Source organism: Camelus dromedarius, chromosome 28 (genome assembly GCF_036321535.1).
Source record: "Camelus dromedarius isolate mCamDro1 chromosome 28, mCamDro1.pat, whole genome shotgun sequence".
Classification (NCBI taxonomy): domain Eukaryota; kingdom Metazoa; phylum Chordata; class Mammalia; order Artiodactyla; family Camelidae; genus Camelus; species Camelus dromedarius.
Window position 1 is genome coordinate 17,103,968 of NC_087463.1, and position 24,700 is coordinate 17,128,667.

At 42.4% G+C, this 24,700-nt stretch overlaps 1 protein-coding gene across 5 annotated transcripts in view; it reads right to left on the bottom strand.

Annotated features, from left to right (window-relative positions):
• Positions 1 to 6,770: 6,770 nt before the first annotated feature.
• RNF152 (ring finger protein 152) overlaps positions 6,771 to 24,700 on the bottom strand; it is a 72,661-nt gene continuing 54,731 nt past the window's right edge. For all 5 annotated transcript variants that reach the window (XM_031441807.2, XM_031441805.2, XM_010979986.3 and 2 more), the window contains one exon: positions 6,771 to 14,834. In XM_031441807.2, coding sequence (XP_031297667.1) covers positions 14,073 to 14,684 — 612 coding nt within the window. In that variant the 5' untranslated portion in view covers positions 14,685 to 14,834 and the 3' untranslated portion in view covers positions 6,771 to 14,072. The remainder of the gene's footprint in view (positions 14,835 to 24,700) is intronic.

The following is a 24,700-nucleotide window of genomic DNA, read 5'->3' on the forward strand; positions in this document are numbered from 1 at the left end:
AATACGTTTTTAATTCCCTTTTCTCTTTCCTTTTCTTCTGGGACCACTGTTATGGATGTAGTGAGGTCTATTTTTATATGGATGGTTGCCACATCTTTCTTCCGTGTGTGTTGGCTGTTATCCCTTTGATTGGGGGTGTGGCTGGTGTTGTGATCAGAGCCTGCCCTGGTTGTTGAGCGGGGCCTCCTGTTTGTTCTGCAGCTGTCACAGCCCTGATTGGGGCTGGGTCTGTTCCCCTTTTTGTTGGAATGGAGGCTTCCAGACCCGCTTCTGAGCTGCAGTGGGTAGTAGGTGGGGTTAGAGAACTTCAAAAACTCTTTGTTGATGCTGCCTTTGTCCCCACTTTAGCTGCGGGAATGTCAGTACTCAGCTCTGGTGTCCCCCAGGTTCTGAGCCCTCAGAGCTAGCAGTGCAGATCTGCCAACATCTGGGTCCACTGTAGTGATCATGCAGTCACACATTTGGACCCGCGGTGCACTACCAGGTCTGCGCCATCCCCAGCGCCGCGTCTGTGCATAGTAAGTGGGCTCACAGGAAACAGCGGCACCAGCCCTTGGCCCCGCTGTGTGCCAGAACTCCGCTCCTTGCCCTTGTCTTAGAGGCGTGGGTCCACAAAGACACTGCAGAGTAAATTGGTCCCCTCTGCCTGGGGCTGTAAACAAATCTCAGTCCAGTCTATGAATCTGCAGAGCCCTGGGTACAGATTCAGATTTCAACCCCACCTCCGCCTGGGAGCCGCGCACCAGTCAATGCGGTGGCCGTGGCTAAACCTCGCCTCTCTTCTCGCGAGAGCTCGCCAGCAATGGTGCCACGGGCCTGCGGAGACAAAGGCTTTGGCCCAGCCGCATTACACCTTTTCCCTCAATGCACACAAGCAGTGTTGCTTTTTTATGGAGGACTCGGACTATTCTGTTCTGAATACCCTCCCAGCCACGGTGCACAGCACACTCCAGCCCCCTGAGCCTGCCTCTGCACGGTCGGCCTCAGTCCCCCTCCCGGCTCGGGCAGCCAGTCCCAGCCCGCGCCCACCGGCTCGCGTCTAAGGCTGGGGGTCGCAAGGACCCTTTGTGCCCGTTTCACTTAGTCCTGTCAGCCAAGGGCTGCCGTGCACAGATCCGACATCGGAGGTCCCCGCTGCGACCCCGTGGAGCTCTCCACTGGAGAGGTGGCGTCCCAGCATAAGAGCTATTTCTCCTTCGCCGCTTCCTCCCCGTGGGACAGGTCCCGCACTAATTTCCTTTTTCATTTTTTTTCCTACCAGATTTTGTGGGGAATTTTGTTTTTTGAAGAAGGCGATGTTCTGTCAAAGTCCAGCAGGTGTTCTGAGTGAATGGGTGGGTCCATGGATGTCTCTCTTGGTGTATTCCTGGGAGAGGGTGCGCTAACAGCATCCTTCTGCTCCGCCATCTTGGCACCCTCGGAGGACTATTTTCTCCTTCTGCATCTGCAGTGAGCGCGGACTGCGGCAAGAACACTGCCTCGGCAACTGCGGGCGAAACCCGTGGAGCTTACCCTCAGTGCAGTCACGGTCAAGACACACACACATCCTTCCTTCCTCTCCCAAGAGCTGAGGAGCGGGAGGTTCTCAGAGAATTAGCATCTCCTTAAATGTTCCACTGTAGATACCTCACTTGCCTCCCCCTGATCCAGGTCCTGCCACCCCCGCCCCCTTAACACACACCACATACTACAATTCAATACAACAGAGTAGAGCATGGTCATGTAGTCAAATAAATGGACTATGAGGAGTGCACGACATCAGTAGGTGGTCAAAGTGAGAGGGCGGGTGTGGACCTGCCATCAGTGAATTCTGATTAACAAGCGAAGTTTCCAAGCCAGTCAGCCCTGAACAGGAACATTTTGAGGAAGATGAAATGACTTTATTGCAGGAAGACAGCTGAGCAAGAACAACTCATTAAAATGGGTTTGATGGGCAGGAAAGGGAAAGCAAACGATTCCCCACAGCAATAGCAAGAATCTAAGTGCAGAAAGTGATGAGATCTGCAAAGGAGAGGGCCCAACCTCCTCGGGCATTTGAAAAGTGTCAGAGCCTAACGTGGCTGAGTAATCTCGGCAGACAGGGTGACGCACAGACTCTTTCATTCAGCCAGTCCTTATGGGGCTTTGATCATTCCACTAGGCTCTGGATGCAATGGCGAGTGCAAATCATGGAGCAATCCCAGCCTACCTGGGATTGATAGATCCCAGGTAGTATCATCAGGATCTCCTCTGTCAGTGGTACCACAACGAGAGTCATCATCCCCTTGTCCAGTGTATCTCGCCCGTTAGTCACTTAGGAGCCGTTTCAGTTATCAGATCAACTGTCATGGTATCACAGTGCTTGTGTTCAAGTAAACCTTATTTTACTTAATAATGGCCCCCAAGTGCACGAACAGTGATGCTGACAATTCAGATATACCAAAGAGAAGCCGTAAAGTGCTTCTATTAATTGAAAAGATGAAAGTTCTCAACTTCAAGGAAAGAAAAAAAATCATATCCTCAGCTTGCTAAGATCAGTGGTAAGAATAAATCTTCTACCCGTGAAATTGTGGAGAAAAAAGAAATCTGTGTTAATTTTGCTACCACACCTCAAACTACAAAAGTTACAGCCACAGTGCTGGGTAAGTGCTTAGTCAAGAGGGAAAAGACATTAACTTGGTACGATAAGATAGTTTAAGAGAGAGAGACCACATTCACGTAACTTTTATTACAGTATATTGTTATTATTCTATTTTATTATTAGTTGTTGTTAATCTCTTACAGCACCTAATTTATAAATTAAACTTTATCACAGGTATATATGTATAGGAAAGAACGCAGGGTATATAGGTTTTGTTACTATCCGTGGTTTCAGGCATCCACTGAGGGTCTTGGAATGCATCCCCCGCTGAGAAGGAGGGGGACTACTATACTACAACTATTGATTTTGTTGCATAAAATTTATGTTTCTATTAAAATGATGTTGTATGAAATGGAAAAATAATTTATTTTTAATTTCTGTGTTTTGCATATGCTTGTAAATTCCTTTGTTTGCCTAATTCCCTACAGAGTTGTTCTCAAAGTGTGGCCCTCTGCCCACTGGGGTGCCAGTAGTTCTTCCAAATGGGTTGCCCCCCCAACCCCAAAACTTTTTCTTAAATGCCTGAATGAGATCTACTCATTAATGACTGCCTACATATGTTTTGCCAAGTTTGGTATTTTTAAGCTAAAATTAGTGTTTTAGAGTTTAGTGAGTTTATGCATGGCCCCAATTCAGTATTTTATTAACATGTGTAGCTCCTGCTGCACGTGTGCATATGCAAATAATTGCACACCTACAGTTTGCGGGGAGGAGATGTATTCACCATCAGCACTGCCTTGAATGATCATGTTTTTTCATTGTTGCTCTTCTTGCTTCTTAGTAGCAAATTATTGTTGGTTTTGCTCATGATTATCAATTTAGTTTGTTGTGGGTTGTATTTAGCCCCACAGTATGTAGTAATGAATATTTATGAATTTTTAGGCTATACTTTCCAAAGCATCTCTGGTATCTATGCACTGTGTTCAAGTATGAATCATCCAGACCCTTATTACCAAAGCAAATGTGCACATATCCCCCCCCCCCCCATGATTTGCTAATGTGAGAACATTTCATTGGTAGTATGTGCGCAGTACATGGAATTTCAGCACACAAAGTATTTATAACATACCATCAAGGTTAGTCTAACACAGTATTGGATCATTTTCCATTTGCATGATAATTTTAAAATTAAAAAGCAAACATATGAGCTAATGGTTTAATCTTATTACAGAGTAATAAACACGTAATGAATTTGGGGGGGGCAGATTTTGATTAATGTGGGGTAAGTCAAAATTGTGAATCATTTTCAAGGTCAATATTCCCCAGATGGTGTTCTACCAGATGTTAATAGATGCTCGGCAAATAATGAATTCTTTACTCAGATAAGTTGGGGAAAGGGACATGCATAGTTGTATATATAAACTGAAAGAGAAAGAAAGAGAAAGAGAGAAAAAAAGAGAATACACACACACACAGATTCTGTTTCTCTAGAGAACTAACACACAGGCTAAATGCTCTGAAAAGTTCTACAATTTAAAAAAAAAAAGACCTGTTTAATTCAGCATTTTCTCAGTTTATTCAATCACAAAACATTTTTCATATAACCACCTATTAATCTCTCAAAATATAGCTGGAGAAATGCTTTTCTCAACCCTAACCTTAGACAGAGGTTGTCAGCAACATCAGACTCTGAATCCATTTGATTCAGAAACAAATAGCCCATGTTTGGAGACACAGGATCCCAGGGCCTCTTCCTCTGCTCATGGCATGGGCAGGGGAACATGAGCGCGTGCTATGTGAGCACAAGGAGGTGACCGTGGAGCCTGCTCGGCACACGGTGCCAGCTGATGAAAACACCTACCAGGGAAACAGACCCATAGCTGTGCTTCTGTCAGATGCTCCTTTGTGGACATTCTTGGGGCCTGGGGAGTCACATGGAAATATCAACAACCGTGGTGGGATGGCAGGGGGCCGGACAAGAAAAGCCAGCTCTGTCTCCATCCTCATACCTCCTTTGTCTCTTATTGTCCCTTCTTGAAAGTGTTTCCCCAAATGGTCCTCACTGACCCCAATATATCTGTCAGATCTTAGCCTAGAAAACACTTCCTCCAGAAAACCTTTTCTCACTACATCCCCTACCCCGCACCTCCAGGTCAGCCCACCCACGTCCCTGTTACATGCATTCAGATAGCACGTGCACTGGATGTGAGCATTGTTTATTTATTAATGCCCATCTTCCCTACAAGGACAGGGCCTGTTTCCATCGTGTTTGTCTCAGCAGCCCTGGTGCATGGCGATCAGTCAGCAGGAACTCTGAGTGAAGGAATGAGGGGTTGAAGGGGAGCCTCCTTCTCCCTAATTTCTTTCATGATTTTATCTTTGTAGCCAAATCTGAATACTTTACTCTGATCTTTCTCATTCTTTCAACCTTAAAAAAAATCTATACTAAGAATCTATGAAATATTCACATGTATGTGTACACACACACACACATCTAAATATCTACTTACTCTTGCAAATAATAATAGTAAAGACTATCATATATCAAGTATAATCATGAGAAGAGAGATGGGGAAATGTAGGCAGCAGCAGGTTTGGGGAATGAGAGGGACTGAATCCAATTACAACAGTATCGTTTTCTGGGTCAAGTAAAATTGTGCAAAAGTTTTCAAGCCTATAAAAAGAAAAGCAGAGGGTCAGGCTAATTCTAGGATCCGTTCCTCCTCCCCCCGACTGCTGTCTGCCCAGGCCCAGTGCTGTGTTGTGGACACTGGACGCCGGTTCCTCTTCCAAGAATGACCGCTGGAAACAAAAGCATTAAGAAAAACAACGCATTGGCAGATAGACAGGTTTCATTTCAGGAAATTCATCTGCGTACTCGGAGGGCATATGTGTGTAAGGACTGCGGGTGAGGGTGGCACGCAGTGGACACCAGGCCTGGCTCCACTTACTCCCTCCGCACCCCCCACTATCGCCCTGGGACCTTCAACTGCTCACACTCAGTCCTCCTTTGCAGGGCGGGGCCGGAATGGCGAAGATCTTAGCTGTGACACAGGCTCACCCTCTCCTTCTAGCCCAACACTCACTGGCAGACAACTGGCCATCCAAACAGAGTGTCATCTGAGGAGGTTGCCAATGTGTGTTACCCCAGGCAAGATGCCCATGGAAGGCTCTCCCAGGATCCCTTCTCCTTTGCCCTGGCTGGCCTCCTGGAGGAGAGACCATTTAAAAACAAACAAACACACAAACAAACACACCTTCTTTGAGTCAAATCTCTCTCTAGCTGATAGAAAAGCTTGAGCAAGAGCAAGCAGCTCTAATAAGAGAATTCCCACCTGGCTCCCTAACACACACACACACACACACACACACACACACACACACACACACACACACACACACACTCTCTCTCTCTCTCTCTCTCTCTCTCTTTGAGAGCAGGGAAATACACACCAGAAATCCTAAAACATGCTAAATACATTTCATACTTCCAAAAATCTGGACCCCCTAATAAAAAGCTTGCTTTTCCTGTACAAGAAATGCATACTGAATCACAGTAACCTCTCAGGTTTACAACCACAGGGGTTGTTTTTTAATTTCCCAGGGAGAGCCAGGGCACGCTAACACTGGTATCCATGCGTATCTGATCATTGATAACCCCTTAATTAGGATTAGGCCACTTGCTCAGCTGAATTGAAATTTGTTGATGTGATTCAGAGTCATTGAAAGATGGGATGTTTTTATCAAAAAAGGCTCCCCAAATGCCCTCTGTGCCACTAATGAAAATGTGTGTTGAAGGATACCTTTCCAGACACAGAGCCAAGAGGCCAGGTCGTGGAACTTCTCACTTACACAGGGACCTGCATGAAATCATTCTGCACAAGGTGCGTAGAGATAGTTCACCTGGGGCTTGACACCCACAGCATCATTTCTAAATGGGGGAGGATAACGGTAGGACCACCAGAAGCCACAAAAACCCAAACTGCAAAAGCATGCTTGGGCTTACTCATTACAAATGCGTTCTTTGGCTTCTTAGAGGAGCCACTTGAAGGTCACCTCCACTAAAAATCCTTGGCTCAGAAGTTCCTTGTTGCTTTATTACCCAAGTCTATTAAAATTCTTAAGAGTCTCTGGTGATGAAAATTCCAGCCAGTTTTTTTCTCTTCACTGGTGGGGGCAGGGAGGGGAAGAAAGCCAACGCATGAATCTATTTGAAATCATTTTATGAATTTTAATCATAGCAAATGTGTTTAACAGTAGTCATAAAATCAACATTACCACATATACAAAGGACGAGACACCAGTTTGGCATACAAAAATACCATATATTAAAATTGGGTTCATTGGAAAACTCAGGACTTGCTAAGACACCATCTACAACAGAGAGAGCAAGCAAGAATGCTTTTAAGACATTCAGATTTATAAACAGCAGCTTGATATCCCCCTTACGAAATCAATATTTGGCAACGTTTGAACAATATTTACTACACAGCCCGGCAGCTCATTTATCTGTAGGGCTATTTGGCCCTTTAAAAGAAAAGCTTCAGAAATAAATAACCCACATAATTGTAAATGAAACATGTCAAGGACTTGAGTTAACAGCCTCTGAGCAGCATTAATCTAGCCATTTGACTGGAGTATTAGTTATCAAGAGGGCCAGGGAACCCACCAGTGGAGCCATCAGAACGGCAGGGACCCTGTGCTGCAGCTGCTTACGTTGGGAGTTTGCAACCGCCGCAAACTGAAACCAACCTCCCCACCTGCAACTGTCAAAAGAGGCAAACAGGAACAAGTGGTGGAATAAAAAATTATAATAAATGAGCACAAGCAGGATAGAACCAAAATATTCTTGAACAAGTCTTCCCAATAGTATCAACCTACTCAAGTCAGGATACATCCCCAGGCACAGGCATTGCATTTCATGGTTAAGAGGACATCTTTAGAGTTTGTCTGTAATGACTCAACAACCAACTCTAGAGTAGGTTCTGAAATTCTCTAGTGTGCTGACACCCCAGTGGGGCCTCCCTGGACCCTCTCATCAGCTGAGCACATTCCCTATATGTCTTCAGCTTAAACATCCTGAACTGAATTTGGTGAGCCATATTGGAAAGACACATTGTGCTTGGCTAAGTTATTTCCAGTTGTCCCATGTTTCTGTCTTCAGCTGGTTTCTGTAGTGATTGACCTTCAGCTCCTATATATTTTGTTTTGAAGCTATAATCTCATTATGGATTTCCCTCCCTTTATGCAATATTTTCTCACTCTCTGGGCATATCTGCCTATCTGTTGCTATCGACCCAAGGCCACGTCTCCATCTCTACCATACAGGATCTACCTAAGAGCTGGGTTGTCTCTCAGCCAGGAAAATCCAACCAGGAACTTTCTGAAGCACAGTGTAAAACACCAGCTATCATGTCCTCCTACTATTTAAATAGAGGTGATATAGACATCAACTTGTTCCCTTTTAAGGGCAATTTGCCTCATCTATTTCCTTCTTCTTATAGCCTGTGCTATTCTACCGCCATCATATCCAATGGTCTACATCTAGAGTCTCAAAAAGCAAATGTCAAATTAAAATCTGAGCTTCCCTTTGGAAAACTCTTGTTTGAATAATCCAATAACACACCCCAGGGAGATCACAGCAGATTTTCCCATGGGCTACTAGCCCTACATCCGGTGGTGATGAATTTAGAGCAGTGTCTAGAATAACAAGACAGCTATCAGAGAACACCCCCCTAGAAAAACAAAGAAAATACATGCTGTTGCAGACTCCAAGAGACCGCTCAGTACTTTGCCCCAAATATTACTGATTGTCTCTAAAAAGATCATAATATGAATAGTATCAAAAACCTTAGACCAGAATAATAAAGTCCAGCTAACGAGATGAGTGTTTTCAAGCACCACTACATCATAAATGAGATATATATATATATAGTGGGATTCCCCAGGCAGTGAATCCTGAAAAAAAAGGAAAAACATTGGCCCGATCGTGCCAGGAAACTTGTGCAGAAAATATCGGAGCCATATTGGAAGAGTTCAAGAATAATGGTGCTCTACCCACAACCACTCGAGCAGAGCCAAAAAAAAAGTTATTTGGAAGACAGAAATTAAATGCCCCACCTGCTAATGTTCTTCAATGACTAATGGCTTTCCAACAAAATGTATATGGTAGAACCTACTTCTTCATATTTGAAAAGTCTCGAGAGCTAAGTTATATAGACACTCTCAAAGTTGGTTGGTTTGACAAAATGGATACAACCTGTAGCATTTGTTAAGAAATTAACATCTAAATTCAACGTTGTATAACCCACATTGGAAAACATGACTAACATTTTTACTTAATTTTTCAACTCTAATTATAGCTAAATTGTGTGTATCTACATATATATCTATATCTATACGGATATAGATATATCTATATACAGCGAATTGTGTCAACAAAAACAATGGCTTGAATTTCCACTCTTTTAAAAGAAGTGTTTCATGTTTAACAAATCAGCAACTGATCATCATCGATTTTGAAATAGACTACCACTTTCAAAACAGTTACTGAATTATCTTGACTGTCTCATTCTTCTTTGGAGTTTCTGTTTTGGTAAGAAATTCTTTATGGGTAACATTTTACTGAGAATGATGGAAATGGTAAGGAATGCTTCTCCTTCTAGGTCAAGGGTGACAGATCAACTGACTGATGACAGTTCTTATGTGAAAACAAAATGCTGACTAGTTGGTAGCATTTTTCTAAGAGGAGATAGAAATTCAGACCATTTGCATATCTCTCCTCTACCAATAAACATTGGACCTTTAATTTCCTCTTAAGTCTAAAGAAAAACTATCATTTGGCAAAAAAAAATTTTATATCATTTTTAAGTACAAGCTAAAAAGAAGACTCATGCCCATTGACGAGATGTTTTTTTTTAAAAATCAACCTAATTCTGCAAATTGAAGTAAATGCATTTGGTTTGTTATTTTCAGACAATGAAAAGCAGACTAACCAATTTAGACACAGCATAGGTTTTCAAATCAAAATCTAGACTGGAATAAATACTGTACTATCAAGAAGAGTCTGATCTTTCTATGAAAATACACCTCGAATTGAATTTTCTGCTTCCCTTTACTCGCTTAAAAAAGCAATTTTAGTAACTTTAATAACCTTCAAGTCTTTAAATTCCATGGGCAATGTTTTTTTAATGTAAAAAAGTGTCTTTGTGCAAGGCTTCAAATATTCAATTCTTTCAGTGATAACTAAAATAAAAAAACCAAGCAAGACTAAAACAATGTCAAATCTCACTCTAAAAATAGTACCTATGTATTAGTCTGGCATCTGAAAAATGATGCCTACATATGCCTACCCCCAAATACAATGACAAGCTGTCAGACTTCAAGGACAAACAGAAACATTCCCTATGAACACTGCAAAACATGCTTGCTCTTATATTTCACACCTTACTAACGCAGTGATGAAGTTTGGGTAAGATGCTAGAAGTGAAGAGGAATTTCATTAGGCTTTTTTTTTCTGTAACATTTACTTTTTGGCCACAAGACCCTAAACACAATTTCACAGTACAGGTCATGCAAGTCAAACATTTTACAGCTACTGTCTAACTACTATTTTTGGACAATAGATTCACATGCAGCTAATGATCCCAGGAAAGGGGCTTTATCAAGCACTCTTTAAGCTTCATTGATCATTCCTTGGCCCAGAGCATCTAAGTAATAACCCCAAAGGGCAATCAATGCATTTTTACCGTCATACTTGAGATCATATACTTTTTAAGCACAGAAAGGACAAAAAAAAAAATTTTTTTAAGCCAACTGCATATTACTAAACCACAAACTGTCTTCTTTATCTTACTCTGAACTCCATTAACACCTATTACACAAGCCTGCAAAGTACACCATCCAGTTCAGTAGCCACTAGCCACGTGTGACATTTATTTAAACAGCTTTAAATTAAATAAAATACAAAATCCAGTTCCTCACTCAGACCAATCCCATTTCAATTGCCCACTAGCCAATATGGCTACTGTATTGGACAACATACGTCACAGAACATTTCCACCATCACAGAAAGTTCCAATGAACAGCGCCAATCTAGAGGATCCCAAGGGCTGCAGCAGCACATGGTTTAACCTTCAAGGGACCAACTCCTCTCAAGTCATGTGCAAGAGTCAACTTCATTATATTCCTAAAGAAAATACTTTATAGCTTCCTGATCATAAAGACTAGAACTGAGAACCATTTGCCTTTTCATCACAATGTATGCCCCAGGTCATTATGAAAAAATTTTCCAAAGACAATACTTTTGATAGCATAGCTGGCTCTACTTAGCAAATTCAGCATTCTCTTACTTATGTCAAGATCATTAGTAAGTTGAAAAATCATGCTTCTTGTAGTTTACTATTTACACAACACTCATCGTCCTTTACATCTAAAGGGAGGGGGGTGGGAAACCAATGTTTTGCAATTTTAAAAAGTCAAATCATATGATTTTCTTTAACAGTCTATATTCATCCCTAAATTAATCCTCCTTTCATTTCCCAGAGAGGTAGATGCTAACTAAGATGAATATATAAATTTACAAAAACAAAAAACTTAAATGATAGTTGAGTTAGTAAAGGGTATTCATCCACCCTGAAAAAGATCATCGCCTGACAGAGATGTCAACAGGCCTAGGAAGAAGCAAGAGGAAACCGCAGTGCTAAGTTATGGTCCTCCTTTTGCCACAGAATGACAAACTGCCTCGCACCTCTGTGGGCCCCAGTGGACTCACCTACAAAATGAAGCCACCAGAGGTTGTTCTCAGCTCTAACTTTCTGTGCTTTCAGTTGTGATTTTTTCACTGATGTGCAACTGTGAATTCCGGCCGATTGTGTCACTGGACTTGTGTCACGTGGGGTAGATGAGTTGTTAGTGTCATGGGTAAATGCCAAAGGGGCCAGAACAATGGGATGCCAAATAACATTAAACATCATTGTCTATAAAAATTCTTTCCAGCAGGCTGAGACATCACACACACATGCACGCACGTGTGCATGGAATGCACACCCTGACAAGCAGGTACACAAACGAATAACTGCAGGCAGAACCCACTTGAACAACGGTTCTTACATCAGTGAGACTCACACAAAAAAATTCTGATTTTGCTTGTTATTGTACCTTAAATTGTAACACCAAGAATCTATCACAGAGCTGATTAATTTTGCACTGCCTAATTGCAGCTCTAGCACGGGATTGTTTTTAAGTAAAAGGTACGTGGACATTTGTACTCCACGGCTTTGCACTAAGAAACACACATATGTTAGTGTCTATATATGACCTACAGAACACACAGAATTCTATCACACACTACACTCCAGGGCTGGTCATTTCATCCTGGACATAAACATATGTAAATGTCATTCACAAAACTAATTTGAATATGGCATGACAATATTGCAAGGGCAGAGTCCATTTGAAATGCAGCATTCTTAATGTAACATTTCTGTGTTTTATTCAAAGAGGAACAGAAATTAGGTCAGACATGCATCACGGCAGCCTGGGAGAGTTTGAGAAATTGAAACTAACCCAACAGTATATTAGGTTACGTAATAGAGGATAGTATTCAGCTAATATGATACCTAAATTATTAATACCAAATAAATCCTAGATTATTTGATGGATAATGCCCAATAGCTTACACAATAAAATGGCATTTTAACCTAATTTCTAGTCTGAGCTTTCAAATACATTTCCTAAAGGTCTAATGATGAATTTGAAAGATTTGAAAAAACCCGAGTTCATATTTTTATATCGAATCCTCATGCCAATGATCAGGGTTAGCTTGGGATTCTATTCATTATATTGTCGTTTTATCTCACATTAACTGCATCACTTTATGTGCATATTTTGTGCTGCTTGAAGGTAAAATAGTTAGCATATAAGTAAATTAAATTATCTCAGTCTTACAGGGCTATTTCTAGCCTTAATTCTTAGAACCATCTCTGCTTATTTTTCTTTCCCCTATTTTCACGGATCCAATGAAACATAAACATATATTTGAGTAGGGGGCCTTGGCACATACCACTTACTTCATGAATTCCGTAAAGAAAGCTAGCAGACAAGTGTAAAACTCACAGCTATGGCTGAACACACACACATTCAGGTACAGAAATTTATCATTTAAAACCAGCAGATCTTTCTTTGTAAGCATCTCTAGGCCATTACACATTTAAGAATATTTGAGAATTTATGATGAACTGGTCCACTTAAATTCGGAATGTGAGTTGCTAGTTTGTCTTGTCATTTTTCTCAATAAAAACGTGTTTTGAACTACAAGAGATAGTCTCACTTGTACCAACAAGAGGAAACTGGAATTCTCAATGGTTTAACTCTCATGGAACAACCTCCTTCAAAAAAGTAAGCATGGACTGTCTTAAAATGCCAGTCCAGATTGGTCCTTGGTTACCAACACTCATGGCTTCTACAATACATCAAAATTGAGAGAAAAGACAGAATCTTCTGTTACTCTCCATTTGTGCCTTATAGAATACAGGACTTGACCACATAGAAGAGGAGCAAGTTTGGAAGGGACGTGTATGTGACACTTCACAGGGTGGGTCCCAGTGCCCCTGAGGTGGTCACTGTTTCAGACCCCGGACTCATTCATGCCCTACAAAGTCTCACTCCCACGATTCTTCTGAAAAGATTCCAAACCTGAGGTAAATCAAATCACACACACACACACACACACACACACATACACATTATTTACATTTAAAATTCTTATTTTGTGAGATGGCTTGAGAAAAATTGGCATGTAGGTTTCCTGTGGGATTAGACATTCCTCATTATTACTCAGTTTATCGCTCCCCTGCTGGGCTTTCAGTTTAATAAACACATATCAAGCTCTAATTACAAGGGAAGGAAAATTAAATACATGACAAAACACAACACACTGGAAATATTTGTTCAGATATTTTCTTCAAAAAACTGTCCGCTTAACTTATTTTAATTTGGGTGCCATTCAGAAAGTATAAAAGGCCTTAGCAACTGAATGAAGACGGGGTTTCATGTTTTAAAAAGAAAGAAAGAAATCAGCACTGCATGTCATGGCTGAATTTTTACACGGATTCTCAGGTTTAATTCTACTTGGATACATAGCATCTTTGTTTTAATCTACCACATTTAGAGAAGATCACATTGTATGCACTTCCACAGTTTAATGTCTAAGTAGAATATGTCTATCTCATAACGTGATTTAGAAATCATAAATTACAGTCCATTTAATACATGATTATGAAGATGCATGCAATCGTCTTCAAAGCCAATAATCAGAGCGACCTGCCTGGTGTCTTGCTGAGACCTCACATTCTGCCTTCCGTGTCTGTCTGCGGTTAATCAAGTGGCAGCCCAGAAGCCAGTCCTCGGCACCCAATGATCAGCGTCGCCCCCCATCTTCTCAACGCGATCCATCACCAACACCTGCTCAACCCCTAGTTGGCACCCACGAGAGACTTCCCTGCAGCCCTCTTCAGCCACAGGATATCACAGTGAAGCGCTTAGAAATGCAGGACATGTTGTGGAGCACGATGCCGAGCAGGAAGACCAGGACGCAGGCCACCAAGATCACAGTGCACACCCCGGACCAGGTGGAGCTTTTCACCACGCCCCGCCTGTCTGGCTCCTCCTCCACCGCCTCGGGCGGAGCCCCGCCCTGCAGAGGCTGCTGCTCGGCCGGGATGGTCACCACGGTGACGGACTTCTGCTGGCTCCCGGGCAGCAGGCGGCAGCCCATGTCTCCAGGCAGCAGCGTGCGCTCCTTGGAGATGGGCAGGGGCAGCATGTAGCACCCATTGCTGGGAAGTTTGATGAAGACTGGGGTGTGCTCGGAGGCGTGCGGGATGGCGATGACCGCAAGGACCTCGGGGTCGTCGGGGAGCTGGGACACAGAGAAGCCCGGGGGCAGCTTGGTGATGCCCCGGCACCAGGGGCACCGTACGTCCTTCTGGCTCGTCCTCATCTGCTGAAGGCACACCGAGCAGCAGGTGTGTTTGCAATCCAGCAACTTGGGCCTTCGCCGGGGGCTGTAGTAATTGAAACAGATCTGACATTCCAGCAAAGAATCTTGGGAGAGCGTCTCCATCGTGGGCTGTGAGCAGGAAGGCCGAGGCCGAGGAGGAGGAGCTTGTTCTCAGAGTCCGCCACTCCCGCTCCTTCCTTCTCTGAGTCTTTCCAAAGTCGCAGGAGGATCGGGGAGCTCACAGGCATTTAGCATACTCAGGCGTGTACATTTCTGAAGGAGACAAAAATGCAAAACAAGTTAATTGCTTCAAATAAGCTGAGGCGTCAGCATATCTGACGGATATGTAGGACTGCTCCAAAGTCTTGACACTGGCTCAAAAGGGTGGAAGTTTCCCGCTCTTGAGACTGAGGATTCCCATAATGTCCAGTGGATGGTGAATGAGTTGTTTCAGATGGCCTGTCACAGCAAATGCTCTGCTCATTTCTAAAGAACCGAATCCTTCTGGGGGAGGGTACAATTCCCAATGCCCCCATATTTTGTAAAGAGGGAGTATGCTGTTTCTGTTTTGTACATTTCAGCAGACCCTGGATTTTTCTTCTAAATACACTGGAAAAATTCTCTTGTCTCCAACAAGTTTGTAGCATTTCCTAAAAGCAAATTTCTTTTCTTAGATCCTCTGACCCGCTTTTCCAGACTCTGCTTACCCTCCTGTAAGTAAGTATTCATTGCAAGGTGCAAGCATCTAGGTACTCCACAGCTAGCTAGCTCACTTGTTTGATATGGGCCATGGCTCTTCCTCTCACAGGTAATTAAAATGACGCCACCAGAGAAGCACACACAGGCATCTGTTATCTTTTCCACCAAAACACTTGAACCAAGGTTATTCTTGTCGGTTGGTTTTAAAAGAGATGAAGATAAAACAAGCAAACAAACAACCCCAAATAACAACAACAACAATGGACCTTCAGGCAGTAGGGGTCAAAAGACCCACAGGATCACCAGTATTTCTCAGTTCTTTTAATTTCATTATTATTTGGGATTGCGTCAATGAACATGACCAAAAGCAAATACTGTTAACTCATTGATCATAATCGAGTATTATTGTCAGAGATAGTTGTCAGAAGACCGGCAGACAGCCCTCACAAAAGAAGAAACAGGAGGAGGAGGAGGAGGAAGAGGAAAAGGAGGAAGGGGAAGGAGAAGGAGAAGAATGTTAGCCTCCTGGTATTGATAGGAGCAGAAGAACTTAGTTCAACTTAACTGGAGTTTAAGGACTTCCTCCGTCCCCGGAGTGTTTTAATAAAGGCTGCCCAACTCTGTTTCCCATGGAAAGCATTCAAATTACATGTCTCTGGACAGAGCCATGACGACTCTGGAAAGAACTATATTCAACTACTATTGTAGAAGTAATTGTTAGTCCTAGAACCTTACCCACACCCAGAACCAGGAGCCAATAATAGAAAAGCTCTTCACATTTTTCTTAAGAAGTGAACTTTCTGTGGGAATGTAATTTGGTACAGCTACTACGGAAAACAGTATGGAGATTCCTTAAACAACTAAAACTAGAGTTACTATATAATCCAGAAATCCCACTCCTGGGCATATATCTGGTGAAAACTCTAGTTTGAAAAAATACATGCACCCCAATGTTCATAGCAGCACTACTTACAAGAGCCATAACATGGAAACAACCTAATGTCCATCAACAGAGGATTAGAGAAAGAAGACGTGGTATATATCCAATGGAATATGACCCAGCCATAAAAAAAAGAACTAAATACCATTTGCAGCAACATGGATGGACCTAGAGATTATCATACTAAGTGAAAGAGAAAGACAAATGCCATATATCACTTATATGTGGAATCTAAAAACTTATACAGAGGAACTCATTTGCAAAACAGAAGCAGACTCACAGACATAGAAAACAAACTTATGGTTACCAAAGGGGAAAGGGAGGTGGGGGAGGGTTAAATTAGGAGTTTGGGATTAACATATACACACTACTATATATAAAATAGATAAAGAACAAGGTCCTACTGTATAACACAGGGCACTATATTCAGTATCTTGTAATAACCTATACTGAAAAAGAATATATATATAACTGAATCACTATGCTATACACCAGAAACTAACACAACATTGTAAATACACTATACTTCAATAAAAGGTGAAACTTTTTCTTTCTAACTTCTTTTGTGAAATTAATACACCCTTCCCCAATGATTATAATTTGTTAAAATCAAAATTAAGACTGCTGAAAAAGTTTAAAGTCAAAAATAACCACTGATAAAAATTAACAGTGACAACAAAAGAACAATATATTTTTAATTTAATTGAAGTATAGTTGATTTACAATGTTGTATTAGTTTCTGAAGAGCAACATGGTTTTAAACTATTTCAGCTGTAGTAAGAGCACTTAAATTAAATATAGTAATATAGCATTCAGAAAACTCATAATCAACTACTCATCTATCCACTAACTCAAGTAGTTATTACATAATTGAAACTTGCTGAGAGTAGAACTTAAATGTTCTCACACACACATAAAAAGAAGTATGTGAGGTGATGGATGTGTTAACCAACCAGATCAGGGGGAATCCTTTCATGATGTATATTATCAAATCACCACAATGATGTACACTTTACGTGTCTTAAAATTTTACGTGTCAGTCATACCTCAATAAAGCTGAAAAAAAAAAACCAAAATAGCTACTGAGTATCGATCCTGCACAAAGCACCATGCTAGTAGCTACAGTAGCATGTTAAGATGAATCAGACCCTAATCCTACTCTTAAGCAATTTAAAGTTAGGCAAGAATGAACGACTGAATCTTTTTTCTTTCATTCACTTACATTCAAATTCTATTGAATAGCTACCATGTGTCAAGCATTATGGTGTTTATTTTTGTCCCTTGTAACAAAGACCCTGACATTGCCCGTAAGAAACTCCCAGCCTGGAGGGCAACAGTTATGCAAGTAAGCAGTTGTAATATAAATACAGTTATCCCTGCTATACTGGAGCTGGAGGAATCAAGGATGACTCAGTGAAGAATCTGGATTACAGAGAGGATTTAGATGTGAAAAATCAGGAACAGGTTATTTTCAGGTTCAGAAATCAGCATGAGCAAAGGAAAAGGGGGAGCAGTTACAGAATTATTTTTATACCCTAGCTGTGACACTGGCTAGGGGATTTTTTTTCTAATGCAGGAGTAACTTACAGATGCCATCTCTAAGATGTCTACAGTTTTAGCTCCTAAGTTTAGGTCTTTGAAACAGATTTTTTTTCTTTTTTGGTGGGGGAAGGTAATTAGGTTTATTCATTGACTTATTTTTAGAGGATGTACTGGGGATTGAACTCAGGACCTCATCAATACTAAGCATGTGCTCTACCACTTGAGCTATACCGTCCCCTCAAGATGCCTTTTTAAAGAAACAAAATTCTCACGGAACCTGCAAGCACCCTCCCACTGGTCCAGCCCAGGAGAGTAGACCCCACAGGGAGGGGAGAGATGATGGCCACAGACCACAGACCACAGACCACAGACGGTGGACACCTTGGGTGCCAAGGATGGGGGACTTTTCAGTGAGCAATGGTAACACATCAGAAAGGTCAGGAGTACCAGAATGATTCATCAGGTAGCTACACTCAGGACAGATTGGAAAGACCTGCTGGGAAGCTGTTATAACATTAGACAAGCGGTATCCAGTAGTTGAAGTCAACAGTAGTGATGAGGATGAAGAGATGGAAAGTGAAGGTCTGGACTTCTCCTAGAAGTCAAGTGGGATCTGGCAGCATATTATAGTGAGGCTGTGAGAGGGAAGAAGCCAAAGGTCAAGTCTTTGACTTGAGGTGGTATTATTAAGAGAAATAGGGACGGCGAAGAGAGAGATGATGAGTTCTGTTTTGGCCATGTTCCATTGGAGGTCCAGGGAAGATTATAAGAAAGGAGTTATTCAGGAAGAGGTTAAAGAGTCAGACAGATGCTGAAAATGGGGGGCTGATATTACAGAGAAAAGTCAGGACTGGACCCCAGAGATCTAGGTGGCATCCCCAGAGAAGAGGTATCTGCCAGATAAGACAGAGCAGAGAGAGACCCTTAGAGAGCAATTATAGTTAAGCCTGGCTGAAAAGCACAGTGGCAGACATGGGAGGAAACCCACTAACACATTCCAGCACGTACCCCAGACAAAAGAGTTCCGGGCAGCATAAGGCTATGAGGAGTGGACACTGAGAAAAGACCTTGAGGTCTGAAAGACAGGAGGTCACTAGTATTTTTGAGCATGGTTTCGCAGAGCACCTGCTGTGCGGGAGACTGGAGGGATGCTAGAATGTGAGTATGAGTCCCCTGGGAGGTGGGGTGATGTCAGGCAGTAGGATGGTCACTTAGAGGGAGGAACATCAATCAACACTTCCTTTTATTTTCAGAGTAGAGAAATCTGAGCAAAGAAGGGCAGATCAAGCAAGTTAGGGTGCCCAAAGCCAGACGGTCTGGTATGTGTGGTCCAATACGGTGACCACTAGCCACAGGTGCAAGCGGAAGGTGGAATGAGGCACTTAGAAAGGAAAAAGTGTATGGACCGTGCTGATGAGGTATGTGGAACGGATGAAGGAATCCCCAAAATGCCAGCAATTAGGGAAGAATTCTTCTGGTTTTATACCGAAGGTAGTGAATTTATTGTTTTTTAAAAAACAAAAACAGAACTCAGAGTTTGCTAGTCAATCTTGGCATACGCTCATCTGTCCTCACTGGTAAGGCCCATTAATAGAGATCGGGCCTCAATATTATAAATCACAGGAAGATGTGAATGTTAAGGGAGGCAAGAATGGTCCATAGTGACTACAGTGGCAGAAATGACAAAATTGGGGAGGGGCATACTAAAAAAGCACAGATTCCTGACATTTTATGAATTTAGATAAAGCTGTCCTTAACAATGGCCCCTGGGACAACCACCTTCTCTATAAATGGAGCTGGGAACAAAAAAATGTTTTGTGACACCAATACAGGAAACAGTGACCGCTAACTTCTTTCTTAACCTTCCTTCCTTATCGTTTACCTTCCTTCCATATAAAAATGTGGGAAGCAGCTTGGCAGAGTGGGAAGAATAGGGGCTTTGGCCTCAAACAATCTTGGGTCTAATCCTTGTTTTGTTACTACCATGGGGGACATTGGAACAACTCATACAGCTTCTGGAACCAGCATGCTCACCAGCTAATGAGGGGTGATAGTTTGTGGCTGAAGTCAGGTGAGTTCAGGCAGCGCCAGGAAGCAAAGGGCTCAGGGAACCCTGGTGCTAATCTCTCCTTCCCCCCCAGACTTGGGCTCCACGCAGTGCTGGGTGTGATCCGCCCAGAGGCACTTCCTGGCTCTCAAAGGATGGCCGGAGGAGGAAGGCAAGTACTCCCCTTGGCCTGGCCCCAAGACCTGCCACACCGTCGTTTTTCAACAAAACCAACATGCAATTTTATTCACAAATTTATGTTCCAAGTAATGTTCACTTAATTGGTGTTGAGCTCCCTTAAAATTAGATTATACAACTCAGTTTCCGACTCTGTCCAAGTAAGTGGAGGCCTTACAACACGGGCTGCACACAAAAGCAGAAAGGGAAACAGCTCCTCTTCTCCCGTGCTCAGCCACTCAAGTCATTTTGATGGCAGCCTCTCTGATTTATACACTGCCTGGTTCTATATTAAGCCAGCCCGGACTGAATTCCAGTTTACTTCCGTAGCATAATTAGTCATGATGATGATTAGTTAGGTAAAGAGAAGAAAATGTATGAGGCTCTGGACCGAAGCTAATGATGAATCATTCTTTCTCCCTTTCAGCATAAACTCAAAAGATGTGAGTCAACCACAGAAGAAACAAGGCCCATGTAAGCTAAAGAGTCCCTGCTCAAACGTAGGACCCGCAAACACACACTGGCAACTGCTTTAGGAACCTGTGTTCCCTGTTGCTTTCCTTACAGGAGCAAGACGTGATGCTCAAAGAAAACACTCAGTAAATTTAAAAAGGAAAGGGTATTTTGGTAGAATGCATACATAAGAACAGGTATAAACTGAAATATCTTGGAATGATTTTTAAATGTCACTAAGGTTTATTTTGAAAGAAACTAAAGGTCAAAAACTAGACCACACAAAGGGGAACAGCAGCTAAGGGAGGGCAGTCTCACACTATGGCTCACAAAACAGAACTTTTGTTCAAACACATCTTCATAAAACTGTAGTTTCATAAATAATGTCAACAGAAAAACATACACATAAAAGGCCTGGAATCACCATTGAACTCGACAGCACTGAATACCCTGGTTCTAAAATAATTTTAAAAACTGAGATCTGTAAAAATGGAGGGAGGTGTGGTTTGAGGGGGAAATGCCAAGAACCAGAGGGGTGTGTATATTGTTGTTACTGTTTGGGGGCAGTGGACAATTTGGTGCTTTACAACAATCACATAGTTTCACAAAATAAACTTTCTTTTTCTTCTTAAAAAAACCTATGTAATTTTAAGCACCTTTATTAAAGGCTGGGTGTGGTAAAGTGCTCCCACGAATTTAGTGGGTGGTTAAAAAAGAAAAGAGCAAAGGTCTCCAACACTGAATTTTTATACTCCCAGTTGCTTTTAGAAGTCCAGGCATATGAAGATTAAAAGAAAAAAAACCTGATGAAATATAGACAGTTGTCCCTCAGTATCCCCAGGGGACCGGTTCCAGGACCCCCTCTCAAACACCAAAATCTAAGCATGCTCAAGCCCCTATTTAAAATGGCCTAGTACAGCTGGTCCTCTGGATCTTCAGATGCAAAACCTGGGAATATGAAGGGCCAACTGTAATCCAGGTAGTTTTACTCTGTTTATACTCTTAAGACTTCTCATACGTTCTGATTCAGATTTGCAACCATGACATGAACAAGGAGGCGTCTCCCCAGAACTGTGATATGAACTGATATCGACTACATTCCGCCTGACCTTGCTTCATTCCATTTGATGGTCTAGACGAAGACCTTTAAATTCAACAGCTGTGTTGTGAAAAATCTCGAAGTCTGAGACGAAACGAGTCATGATACTGCTTTTCTTACTCTCTTGAAATAGCATGCCTTCCTGATATAGGTCATTTACTGAATTTTTCAAGAAAATGTAAACATTTGAAATGAGATTAAATAATTACAATTCCATTTAATTTGGCATTTCAGCTGGCAAGATCACTCTGCTATATTGGATCTTGGCAGACACTCCGATTAACAGCAAGAATGGGGGATGGCTTGGTGGTGACAGATGTGTGGCTGACCTGGTGCTCTGGTTGCAGACAGCAACCCTTCCAGGACGCAGTCGCCTGATAAGTGTAAAGTCCAACTGGTGTAAACAACTGTCTGTTTTCATGGAGAAGGCAGTGTTCCAAGACATACAAATCTCAAATGAGATTTCTATTGGCCCAAACCTTAACAGTTGCCCTCTTTTCTCCTCTGAGCATTGCGGTTTGCTTTATTTGATGATATAAAGAATCTGGAAAGTGAAAACGGTTACTTAAAAGTCTTGGGTGACCAAGGGGGATGGGGCAGAGGATGTGATGGTGCTGGAGGCAGACTGATCCTGGTAGCAGGGACCAGTGGGTGGGACTGAGCGGTCAGAGGTTAAATGGGCATACAGCAGCAGACTTGCCACACACCCAAAGGACTCGCCCTGCCCGCACTGACCAATGGGGTAACTGCGAGCCCAATGGACCTGGCCACGGCGTAGGTGCCGTACCTCTGTAAGTGCCAACTCTTTCACTGCAAAAATGCAACTAACCAGGTAGCTGAAACTGAACCGTAGTTGCCAAAGATGTGTTTACACAGGAGCACTTCATTTAAGTTGAGGTAGAGAAAAGATGAATGAATTTGACTCATCCATGGCTTGGTGATGAATAGTTCAAATCAAGGTGCACTGGAGTCAAGACATTTTCAGGAATTAAAGCCAAATTTCAGTATTGCCATGAGTGATAATAACCACTGGTTTTTGTTGGTTTGTTTAATATTTATCAGACAATAATTACTATTAGGAATCAGGAGATAAAGATTTTAGCTTTAATTCTGTCCCTAAGGAGATGGGTTACCTTAAGCAAACCAGCTCTCCGTGAGCTGCAGTGCACCTATAATACGGACACTGGACTAGACAATCCCTTAGAGTCCCTTCTAGTAAAAAAGTTCTATGACCTAAGTAACTGCTAATCACATGCCTGGGTTTCCAACAACATGACAGAGCTGTCAGGCTGTTTGTTCTGTGCTTATTACACCTGACAGATTATTTATACCTATTAACCGTCAATGATCTCATAAAAATGCACGTTTACGTGAGACAGTAGACATCTAAAATAAATGGGTAGCAACTTACGTTAAAAGTTTCTTCCTTTATGTCTTGGGTTTAATGAATGAGCCTAAAGGGAGCTAACACCCTAAAAGAAATAGCCACAACTTTGATTTGTAGCAGCAATCAAAGGAATAACTATTTTATGTCTAATCAATAAACTTATCAGCCCAAGCAAGATATCCCTATTATCTGAACTTGCTACTAGGTGAAGGTGGCCCCAATGGTCCCTTGAGGAGAAACCTGAATGGCCGTCTGGCTCATACAGAGGCCAAGGTTAATGCTGGCATCAATCAGACACACAACTTCACCTTCACTTGCTCTGATCACCCAATGACGGCAAAGAACAAAGTTGCAGATGGTCATAAAGGTAGAGAAGAGATATAAAGGACTGTCAGGGGATCCTCAGGCTCCCTGGAGGGAGGGAGTGATAAAAGATGCCATTAAATAGATAGGCAGAGTGAAGGGGAAAAGATCAATTACCCCAACTCCTAGAATTCTGAGTAGAACTGACAAGTCAGGCGCATAAGTAAAGTCAAAGAATGGAAAACAAACAAAAATCCTGAGTCTTCCCAATGGTTGGACATCTACCAAGGCAAAATACATGATGGGAGGTAAACAAGTATATACTGGGAAGCCACCATGTACCAAGCATTACTCAAGGCATTGGGGTCACCATGGCAGCAAGAGTCTGTCCTTAAGGAGCCTGACTGTGCAACATGCTCTGTGGAAAGAGAACCTCAGGCAAGGCGAAGGGCAGACAAAGCACTGAGAGGGATCGTATGAATTCAATTGATCATGCATAGGGCTTAGACGGAACCACTAACCAAAGCTCCACCATTGGCTGTTAGAGCCAGAATGGGTATTGGAACCCAGGGAGCCTAAGCTGGCCCACTGTTATTTCCACTCCAGAGATACTGCAGAGCAAGAAGAGTCAGAGGGAATTTTCCTTTATTTGATTAAGCATCACATCTGACCCACGCCAGTATCATCTGAGACAGCAAGGTGGCTCTGGGCTCACAAGTCTCAAGAGATGCTGGCGGTATCACAAGGCAGAATCTAAAGACAGCCCAAGGCCAGGGAAGCACACTGAGTCACTGCTGGGGGGAAGGGTTTGAGGGCAGGAGCTGTGAGGTGTTAAGGACTGAGAGGCTGTCCGAATGGGCAAGCGCCCTGGAAAGCAGAGGCGTCTCTCCGCCGAGGGCCCCCGTGGCCCCTGCTCCTCATATGCGGGACAGAGAACCTCTGGAGGCCCTGGATACGCTTCCTATGTAAATATTTGTATTTTCATCATATGATCCACACATGTGCAGTCCCGTATTTCTTACGGAATGACAAATTCCAGCACAAACTGAAACTTTAAGGCAATTTGTTTTTTAATGTTTTCCCATTATTACTTCAGGGACCCACAACCTTTTTCTGGAAAGGAGCAGATGATAAGTCTTTTAGGCTTTTCTGGTCATGCAGGCCCTTTTGCAAATACTGAACTCTGCCACCAAAGTGTGAAAGCAGTCAGACTGTACGTCAAAGAGCAGAAGAGGGTACGTTCTGTTAAAACTGCCTTTACGGAAACAGACCACAGCTGGATTTGGCCAATAGGACATCGTTTGCTGACCTCAGATCTACATCACTTCTCATCAGCCCTGCCCGTAATTCCCTAAATTCAGTAATTTACTCCGGGGATACCTACCCTCAAGTCAACTTAGTGCTCTAACATGAGTGACTTAGCTGAGTTTTCTGTCAAGCCCCAGAATGCAAAATATTTTCATAATTCCTTGGGGAAGATGATAAAAGATTA